The 10,492-nt window shown below is 45.3% G+C and overlaps 1 protein-coding gene and 1 long non-coding RNA gene across 2 annotated transcripts in view; both read right to left on the minus strand.

Annotated features, from left to right (window-relative positions):
• The window catches only part of LOC103370999 (FCH and double SH3 domains protein 1-like), a 17,380-nt gene extending 12,111 nt beyond the window's left edge, over positions 1–5,269 (minus strand). The window contains exons 1-7 of the mRNA XM_008300203.1: positions 5,201–5,269; positions 4,103–4,200; positions 3,881–3,926; positions 3,366–3,439; positions 2,777–2,921; positions 1,173–1,309; positions 525–588 (exon numbers count right to left, since the gene is read on the minus strand). Coding sequence (XP_008298425.1) covers positions 525–588; positions 1,173–1,309; positions 2,777–2,921; positions 3,366–3,439; positions 3,881–3,926; positions 4,103–4,200; positions 5,201–5,221 — 585 coding nt within the window. The 5' untranslated portion in view covers positions 5,222–5,269. The remainder of the gene's footprint in view (positions 1–524; positions 589–1,172; positions 1,310–2,776; positions 2,922–3,365; positions 3,440–3,880; positions 3,927–4,102; positions 4,201–5,200) is intronic.
• A 1,248-nt stretch (positions 5,270–6,517) lies between these two features.
• Positions 6,518–9,465, minus strand: LOC103370998 (uncharacterized). Its single transcript, XR_520916.1, has 4 exons — positions 9,391–9,465; positions 8,465–8,506; positions 7,748–7,870; positions 6,518–7,482 (listed from the first exon to the last, which is right to left on the minus strand). It is a non-coding gene; the product is annotated as an uncharacterized LOC103370998 (long non-coding RNA).
• Positions 9,466–10,492: the final 1,027 nt, after the last annotated feature.

Here is a 10,492-nt window from a genome sequence, read left to right on the forward strand (position 1 = left end):
GTCCAGACCCCATCAGGTGACAAGAATCAGACCAGCGACCTTTTCTACCACATCATGAGGACCACGCTCTGCAGATGCACCTGACCAGCAGCTGCATGATGCTGAATTCATGAATCCGATCGTTTGAACTCTGAAAATGTGGTCACATCACAGAGCAGTCAGGACCGAGAAGTGACTCTCGGTTAGTTCCCTGAGTTACATCATCGTTGAAGTAAAAGGACAAATTTCAGCTGAGGACAAAATGCCACTGACTCTGCTGGAAAACATGATGGATGTACCAGAATAAGCATGACCAGGATGAGTCTTCACAGACATGATGGATGCAGATAAACAGGCAGAGAAACGTTGGACTACTGATCACAGCAGTTCGTCTGTGAAGAACGTGAGTCCTTCAGGGTTGTATACAGGAAACGGACTGACATGGAGGTGAAACTTCACACCAAGTGGAAATGCTCATTAAAGCAGCTTTGTTTTCACATGAAGGTGAAAAGAATCTAGAATCAAAGTTCATTTCAGATCCATACCTTAGCGGTCATCTTCTGTAGTCCTGACTTAAAGTGGAAAATGCCGTGTTCACTCTTTCTGGCTCTGGAAGTCAAATCATACATATATTCCATAAGACAACGAACAGAAAGATGCCACTAATGAAACATTATTTTAGAGAAAGTAAACGTTTCTCTGTGACACCGTCCATCACCACAATCTGATGTGTTGCACAAAACGGTGGTTTCTCAAGCAGGAGACTCGGTCTTTGTTCTGAGCTCTGTGCTAACATGGTCTGGTGAAAACATCCACCAGTGGCACCACCCGACTACACAGGCCGGCTGTGGCTCTGGTGCTCCTGCGGCTTGTCCACTGGTTGGTTGGCGGTTCGACCCAGTCCACAGTTGAAGTGTCCTTGAGCAAGACGCTGAATCCCAACAGCAGGCAGCGCCATGGCAGCTCTGGTGTGTGAATGTGTGTGAATGAGAAACGTTGTAAAGCGCTTTGAGTAGCACTGAGCTAGAACGGCGCTATAGCAGTGCAGAGCATTTACATCGTGTGAGACCAATAAACCAACTGAACCCATCTGCCACAGAGCTGATTCCAGCAGAACACAAATTAGAGTGAAAATGAACCAACCAGTGTCCATGTGTTCACATACTGGCCACCAGACAGTTGTGCATTCTGACCTGCTCTGGGCGTCTGCAGCTTTCTCCCGGGCAGTGCCGGTGATGTGGCTGACCTGGTCGTAGGACTTCTTCAGCCTCTGCAGCTCCCGCACAGCCTCCACCAGCTCGGCCTGAAGCTTCTGCAGCTGCTCCAGGCCCTGAAACAAGATTAAATGTTCCATATTAACAGCTTGTGATAACAAAACCCTGCCATTCATAACTGGATCACTTCATTGGTAAAGTTTACTGTAACTGAATATGTACAGTAGAAACAGATGTGATGACATTAGAATGTCACATGACATAAGAACTCTGGTTACTGGAATACTGATCGATCGATCGATAGATTGAGATCAATACCAATTTGTCTCCTGCAGGTCTGTCTGCTGTTCTTCTGTTTTCTTTCTCTGTTCTGTCTCTTCTACTTCCCACTAAGCTCCTGATCTTAAAGCCTAATTAGTTGTTGTGTTCAAGTGTAATCTGTAGCTGGCTGCTAACTTAGCTTCTAGCCGTTAGCATAGCATTAGCCGCTGTGACAGCAGCTAATGTCCTGATTTGTGCTGATGTTTGTGCTTCTTGTTCAGTGTTTGCAGGTCGAGTCTGCAGAGAGACGAGTCTGTCAGTGAGACCAGAGTTAACGAGTCTCAGCTAGCCTTCTAAGTGTTAGCATTAGCCTAGCAGCGTCAGCAGAATCAGTTCCAGCTGCTTTGACGCCTCCAGGTGAATTGTTCAGGTGTTTTCAGGGGAAACGGGAGATGCTTTTGTAAGACTGTGTGTTTATTAGAGCTTCACCTCAAACAGCTGCTAGCTGGAGCTGCTACAGTCTGCTAATGTGCTCATCTGTCTCTCTGTGTCAACAATCGCTTTCAGTGATTGGCTGGTAATCATGACGTGTAACCAATCAGAAAGGCTGTTACAGCCCTCAGTGCTGTATATTTGTGTCAATAGGTTGTGTGTTTTTTCTCTTTTTTAGGCTACAGTCTGAGAAGCAGCAGGAGTGTCCAGGTCTACCTGTGCTTACCTGTCTCCAGGTGTACCTGCTTCCTTTCTGCAATTACGTGGAGCCTCAAAGCCAGGCTGCCCTGGGCGCCCCATAGCTCACCTGGTTGAGCTGGCGTCCCATGTACAGGGGCTGTAGTCCCCGACGCAGTGGTCGTGGGTTTGAGTCCCGCTCGTGACCCTTTGCTGCAGGTCTTTCCCACATTCTACCCCCCATACTGTCCCGTCTCTCTCTCTGCTCTATCTATGCCTCAAAAAGGCCAAAAAATATCTTTAAAAAAACCAAACAAACAAAAGGCCCGTTGGTACCAGCGGACCACATCAGCAGCTGGTGTGCTGTGTGGTCCTGATCAGCCTGATCGCTTTTCTAAGCAGCTCGTTTTCTGTTGAGTTTAGTTTTGCTTTAATAGTAAGTAAATCACTTTTTGTTCCATGATCAGTTGCTCTGGTCCGGTCTTCAGAGCTCCTCGTCCTCTAGTGCCACAGGGACGTAACATGGACATTTAATTTACTGTCAGTAGAAACAACCGTACCAATAATCAGAAACATGCCAGAAGTCGACCTCGTTAACCGACCTCGTTAACCGACCTCGTTAACCGACCGATTCCTCGCCTATACCGACTCACTCTCTTTGCTCGGACGTCCTTTGCGTTGCGGAGGCTTCTGGAGGCTTGTCCAATCAGCGCGCGGTATTCTTCCACAGCAGCTAGTCGAGATGCAGCCGTCTGAGCTGTAGCATCGACCACAGACCTCCACACAGCAAACACACTCCTGGAAACACAACCACACAGTTCATGGATGAGCCGAACCCCAACCCATGAACCTTGTGATGCACTTTTCATTAACTTGCAGGTAAAAGTAATGCAGTGGGAGTTTATGAAAAGCCCAACTGGAGGCGCTGAAGCTTCCATCTGTTCACATCAGTAAAATGTTTAACGTGACGTTATCTATAACGTGACACATACATCTGCTGATTGCTGACCAATAAAATCAACCTTTAATGAACTGTTTGTTTAGTATTTATTATTAGAGTCTGGATCTGAAATGAACTAGAATCTGGAGGTTCGTCTGGACAAGCTGTCAGGCCTCATGAAGAACACCGTCTGTACCAGTTACTTCAGTCAATACACTAATTATATGATCATCAGCTCCCTTTTGTGTGGTTTGATTTTCAAAATAAAAGCACCAGAACATGACAGAATGTGTGAGTGTTACCCAGAAGAGACAGAATCTGTATTTCCTCTTTGCCAGTCTCTCTTCTGGTACTGGACAGCTAACCTCTGGAGAGCCTGAGAAGGAGTTGAACAGACAGTCAGGTGTATTCACAGCTCTTCAGAGAGACCTTCTGAAGCCTCTTGGACCACAGCTCAAACGTCCTCAAGAAACTCAAGCAAGTCCAGCTGCTACGATTAATCTACGAGGAGGACCAGGACCTGGAGGACTGAGAACCTTCACACACGTCTATCACACATTCACATACGTGACACATTCCCCACCGTGGTGCAAAAACACACTCAGCCCTCAGTAGTGTTGGACTGTAGGAACACACACACACACACACACACACACACACACACACACACACACACACACACACACACACACACACACAGTACCACAGCACTCAGGTGCTAATATTGGACCTGAAATCAATAGATTTGGAGCGTTTGCAGTAAACAGCAGGAGGTTCCAGTAACAGAACCGACAGTGGACCAGAATAGAACACTGACCTGACTGTAGTCTTTCTCTATGGCTGCTCTCTGCTTACTGAAGGACCTGAAGGAAGCACGGAAGGATGTGTTATCAACAACGTGTAGACTGTTGCTGTTTAATATATTTATATATAACATAATAAATATAATATAATAAATATAATATAATATAAAATAATAATAAAATATAATAAATATAATGTAATATAATAAATGTAATGTAATATATTATAATGCTACCTGATCTCTTCCAGCAGTTCAGTGTCCTGATGCTGTTTAAGCTGCAGTTTGCTGAGCTGCTCTGAGAACAGCAGCTTCACCTGTTGACTCTCTTTTACCTGCAGACAAACAGTTACAGCTGCATCTTGTTAAACACTCATTTATCTATTTTCCACTTTGGGAACTTGCAGAACTTTTTGGTTCCAGTCTGAGAGGACCACCGGTTCACTGTTTCCTCTCTAATGTCACCAGCTGAGGATCGCACCGTGCATTCTGCTCTATACGGTACTGAAAGATCCAAAACATAGCTAAAGCGTCTGTGAAGGGCTTTAAAACCCATCTGAAACCAACTGGAACCAGGTTCAGACAGGAGCTGCTGCTGCATGCTTCATGTTCTCAACCCTTCATAGGAGCCAATGATGCTCGCAGTCAATGTGGTCAACATGTCAAACCTTCAGTTAGATGATGCTGACTCGTGCTAATCTGCAGCTAGCAGCGCATGCTAGCTGAAGCTTCATCCACTCGGGGACTGATGGTGGAAATGAAGGAATTCTAGATGAAAAGTCAAAGTTCATCAGCTTCTAAGTGGAGACCAACAGGTTCATGGTGAGCTTCAGCAGGTGAATGCAGAAGCAGTGAAATACCTGTAAAGTTCAGTCATTTAGTCATATTGTTCCATCAACCGTCTCCAGGTTACAGTCTCACATCAGACGTTACGGGTTGCTGATTTTGGCCCATGAAGCTCTGAAGTCCAGAAAACATTTGCTGAAGGGTGTTTACAGAGGATTTCTGTAGCACCGCTCAAGCTGTGAATCAACTACATGAAAGAAAACTGGTGGCCACAAAAACAACCACTGAGAGACTTAGTTTTCCCCTAAAGTCACACCTGGCAGCAAACATTTCCTCACAAATGAGACAATTAGTTCTGAGTCCAGGTAAGATTGATAACAAAGAATTCTCCAAGTATTTAAAGCATGAGTCCAGGACAGCCTGAAGGACGTGCTGACGTTCAGGAAGTGTCGCCGCCACTCAGGCAGCAGAAATGAAAGTAAAGACACACAGACAAACGTGTTCAGAGGCTCGTCTCTGTTGCTATCGGCTGGAACAGACAGAACGTACCTTTCTGGGAGGCGGCTGCATGTCTGGAGCTGATCTGTCCCGCTGCTGGTTTCCTCAGTGTTCTCACACATGCACATGTGAAGCCGACTCTGTCGACTCGCTGCCTTTAAAGTGTGAATGACGCCTTTAGAGGGCAGCAGAGTCCAGTGCAGGACATGCAGTCTGCTGGTTCCATTTCATGTAACCCTCACTGATCAGCCACAGACACGTTCACTCAGCAGAAGCATGAAGACCAGAGCAGCTGCTGTCCAGAAGCTGATGGAAGCTTTCAGCAAAGTCAGAGCTTAAAACAATACATTCTAAAACCAAATCCCTTCCTGTGCTTCGTCTCCCTCAGAAAAGACATCTTAAGTAGAAAAATCACAGTTTTGTACTAAAAATGGCTTTACTTTGGAACTCTGTGGTGGCGCCTCAGACTGAAGCAACTTTAGGAGCCTTCAGACGTCTGGTGGAGCTTCTCATCATCTGCAGTTTGGAGGAACTGTTCAGGTTCAAAACAGGTTCTTGAAGAAGCCTTTAGAAAGGTTCCTCAAAGAGGGTTGGGTTTAATTTTGAACAAATAACAATATTAATAATTATTGTTGTTGTTGTTGTTTGTCCCAAACATGAAGACATACGACAACACTGAAGGTGTTCCTGACCAGGATGGGAAAGGTTTCTCTTCCACTGGCTTTAGTGTTGAAGTCATTTGTGAACAATTCTGTCAGAAGAAAGTCCGACTGGTTCCAGTTTGAGCAAATACACAGAACCAGCCTCAGAAACTGCCTGAACGCCTTCAGGCCTGTCTGAAGGAGCTCTACTGCAGCACATCCATGTAAAAACAACTTCATGACTCATTTGATCTGGTAAAGGTTCCTCAGACAAGGTTCCTTGAAGAACTCCAGGGTTCCTTGAGATTCTTCTAATTCTAGGAGAGAACAAGGCCTACGACATGTAGCTCAGTGAAACAACGTCTGCAGCGGCTCTGGACAGACGGACCGAACGCATCCACCACTGACGGACTTGAGAACACGTGAACCTGCACTTTGGTGCGTCACCTGAACGTTTTAATATCATCTCCTAACCAGCACATGGAGCCTTTTCCTCCAAAGACAGATGAAGGAAACACATTTCAGCGTCTTCAGCCTCAAACCAAACACCTGAGAATCAGCTCCAGAGCTTCACTCAGCATTTATGGACCCCTGGTGCTGTTTGGCCATTCACAGCAATGACCACTAAGAAACCGACCTGATAGCAGAATGCTGGATCTACTGCCAGCCTGCGTCAGTCTTCCTTTAAATATAGACGCTGTAGAGGAAAAGTGATCACACAGCAGGATTCATGACAATAAGAACTTTATTTATGGACTCGGAGTCGACCAGCCGATTCACAGGACACGTTTAAAAACAAGGTTCCAGAACATGAACCCAAAAATGGTCCCGAACAGACAGTCGAGTCTTTGGACTGCAGCAGGATGCTTCACTTCAGCTGAATGTGTGTCACTCCAGCACAAACACACAACAACACTGGACAGGTAAGCCAGGGACAGCAGGTAAACCAGGTAAGCCAGGGACAGCAGGTAAACCAGGTAAGCCAGGGACAGCAGGTAAACCATGCACTGATAAGTTAGTAATAAATAAATAAATAATAAGCAACAACCAGTACATGAGGAGACGTACATCACGTGTCACGTTGAGTTCACGGAGCGCCGCTGCTTAGTGTTGGCTTTAACCGCTGATTGATTTGACTGATGACCAATAAAATATACGATAAAGTCTCATGATGTTCACGTATTGATTCCTTCCTTGAACACCAATGTTTGTGTATTATTCATTAATTTTCCATTTTTTCTGTCCTGGGTCCACTTTGGTCACAAACTGTATAAAATCCTTTGATAAATTCTGCTGACAGTGAAAGTCACAATGTGGATATAATAATAAGCTGGGAGCTCTACGTTGGTGGTCAACAACAGTGTTTGAATGAAGACCGCTAAACGTGTCAGAGGTGCTCTGGATGACATTAAACACACTACTGTATTTAACCAGATGGTGGCGCTGTGCAGCAACCAGCTGAGTTTCAAACAGTTTTAAAGGAGACAAACACATGCTGATTACTGGAGATGTTCTGAGCTTGATGGACGTCCAGATGAAACTCTGAAGACACACGTGATGATGGGATTCGTCACGTCACTGAAACTTGACGTTGTACTCCTGAGTCAGCTTTTCCAGATGCTTGTGAAAGACTTTTGGTGAAATGATGGACGTGTTGAACTCGGACAGCGCAGACAGCGAGCAGAAGTTCACCTGCAGGGAGACACATGGACCACATGAGCTGAGTTCTTGTTGTTTCACGAACAAAAGCAGAAAATCATCATGACACGTCTGAAACAGTCTGAGTGTGTTCACAGCTTCACACGACTGACACACACACACACACACACATACATATATATGTATATGTATGTGTGTGTGTGAGATGCAGCAGTTACTGGCTGTCACCAGCAGCTCTTCCATCGGCTCAGACCTGCTCTGACGTTGCAGTGAAGCACAGAGCTGCAGCTTTACTCACCACGCAGTCGCCGCTCATCTTCTCCAGCCTCCTGATCAGATGATGGATGGCGTTCCTCTGACTGGGAGGGTCTGGCATCAGGAACTTCAGGCCTGCGATGAATGAATTAGGAAAGGCACATTCCTGCCAGAGGAGGAAGCACAGCGTTAGTCCAGGATGAAGCTGGTCTGATGTGTGTACCAGTGTGTTGAACACAGCTTCACTCTGGACTTGTTCAATCCGGGTCGTCGTCAGTACATCTTAGGGTCCGCTCCAGTAATCTGGAGCGGCTTCGGTGTTGAATTATTGCTGTCTTTCCTGGAAACAGAGAGGAGCTGACAGTCGTCTGGTCTCTCATCTGAATCCTTTAACATTTATTCTCTTTACCAAATTCTTTACTTTTATATTTCTGATTTAGTCCATTTCAGATCTTTTGTTGACTGAAACTGGTTCTGAACACTTTTTAAATGATGCATGTAGGCCAAGAAATGTCTCTTCTGGAAGCAGTTTCCTGAAAAAATATATAATAAGTCCAAGAATTAAAGTTTAAATGAACTACAGCTGCTTTCTCCTACTAGTATTTGTGCTAAGCTTAGCTATGCTAAGCTAAGCTAAGCTGAGCATCTTAGATAACTTAATACATCCATTTTCCTCATGATAAACAATCTATTTTCTCATGTTTTCATGTAAACACTTTAAACCAGTGGAGTGGATGATGGCCTCTGGATGGAAACTCACCCCTTGTGACACGTTGAAGTGGAGACACTGGCACTTCTTGTCCTGAGCAGGAGACAGAAATGAAGTTCAAATGTTGTTAAAGTCCTGAACCTGCACTGTGTCTGTTGTCATCACATGTTTTCAGACTTTGCAATAAGAAGAACCCTAACCCAAAGAAGAAAGTGAATGTATTGAACATTTAGAGAGTTTTAGTCGGACTGAAAACGAGCTTCACTTGTTTCTGCACACAAATACAGGTAAGAAAGAAGAAAACTGAAAGAAGAAGTCTTCCAGTCAACAAAGCCGCTGTTAGCAAGAATAAGCAAAATAGTCTGAGATGAGATAAAGCGAAGAGGAAGTGGTGAAGACGTCTTGGTGCTGAAGCTGAACACGCACGATTCAGAGTGCAGCTGTAGCAGGTTTCAGTCCTGAGCTGGAAATCCTGTTAGCGTCCTGTTAGCTCTGACCTCATACATACATGTAATATATTATTAGTAGCAGGACTGACATCCTGAAATTCTCCTGATGTGTTTTTACACTTTTATTCACACTGATTTCTTTTCTCCAATCTTCAGTGAAACACTGGATGTCCTGTACCGTCCCATCCACCATGTGTTCTGGTGTCACAGAGAATTTAAGGTTAAAAAGACACTTTTCATACAAAAGTGCAAAGAGGACGAATTGATAAAGTGATGACATGTGAGGAGACAGAAGGTTTCTGAGATGTTCTTGGATTATTGTTGCCTTCGTGACAGCCGGTTTACAGCTTCTGTTCAAAGCCTGACGTCTTATACACCTGAACATTATCACGGCCAGCACTTCTGTCGCGCGACCCGAATCCAATCAGACCCAAGACAAACCAGAACAATGCTCAAACAGATAATGTATTGATCCAGAGAAGAGAAAAGTTAGATCCAGCAAATGAAGCGAAGGAGGTTGTGACTTACAGTGATGTTCACGGAGCTGCAGACCTCAGAACAAGCCTGTTGATCCAAACAGGAAACACAGATGAAGAAACCACAGCAGCAAACGACACAGAGCCAGTCTAATGTGTGATGAGTTCACGCCTCCCACTGAGTGTCAGTGACATCATGGACTCACAGCTTCAGCCCCGTGCAGCACAAAGCAGCTTTAATACCGTTATTGTGAGCGTAGCGCGAACGGGCCTGCTGCAGAGAACGGCTTCAGTTTGTACTTAGTTTCTGAACTTTGCTTTGTCTTGCAGGAACAATGAAGAGTTTTAAAGACAGATGAGTGTGTTGCCTGAATCATCAACAACACTTACGCTCACGCTGTTTCCCAAAGTTTTCACGTCGCTGTCGAACTCTGGCGTCTTCCCACATTTGATGGAAGCTGTAAAGGACTGATGGAGGCAGGTGAACAGAGGCAGAAGCAGCAGCAGCATCCAGGTGGAGGAGCGGCTGAAGGACCCGGCCATGGCTGATGGACACATACTGCAGAGCTGCTGGCTTACAATGTGGATCAGATGTAGAAACTATGCCGTACTGAACATAGATTATTTCTGTCTAAACTGGATCTTCTAAGGCTCAGATCAGCTGTAAATCGGTCGTTTACTCCTGCAGCCGTTTTTCAGTCTTGCTGCATGAACCTGAATCTTTGTTAATGGAGGCTGACAGAATGGCACCTTATAACACCAGGCTGTGACATTTCCCAACTTTTGGGAATTCCCTACTCTTTTAGTCCATGGTTTGATCACTTTCGCTCCCACACAGGATGACTTTAGTCAACAGGACCCTGACATGGTGGCAAGAGTGATAAAGCATGTGAGTGCTGATGCTCGCCTCCTATCAGTGAGATCTGATCACTTATGACTGTCACGGCATTTCCTCACCTCTGGCCGACACAGAGGAAAACCAGCGACACACTTCAATCCTCAGCTGCAGAACATGAAGTTAACTCTTCATTCATGACTCCACGTCTGCATGTTCATTCAGGTGCGCTATGAGGCTGAACGCTACCTCTGGAAACACTGTGGGGGCCCTAACCCTAACCCCCTAACCCTAACCCCGTAACCCTAACCCCCTAACC

This window comes from Stegastes partitus, unplaced genomic scaffold (assembly GCF_000690725.1).
Source record: "Stegastes partitus isolate 25-593 unplaced genomic scaffold, Stegastes_partitus-1.0.2 Scaffold1510, whole genome shotgun sequence".
Lineage (NCBI taxonomy): Eukaryota > Metazoa > Chordata > Actinopteri > Pomacentridae > Stegastes > Stegastes partitus.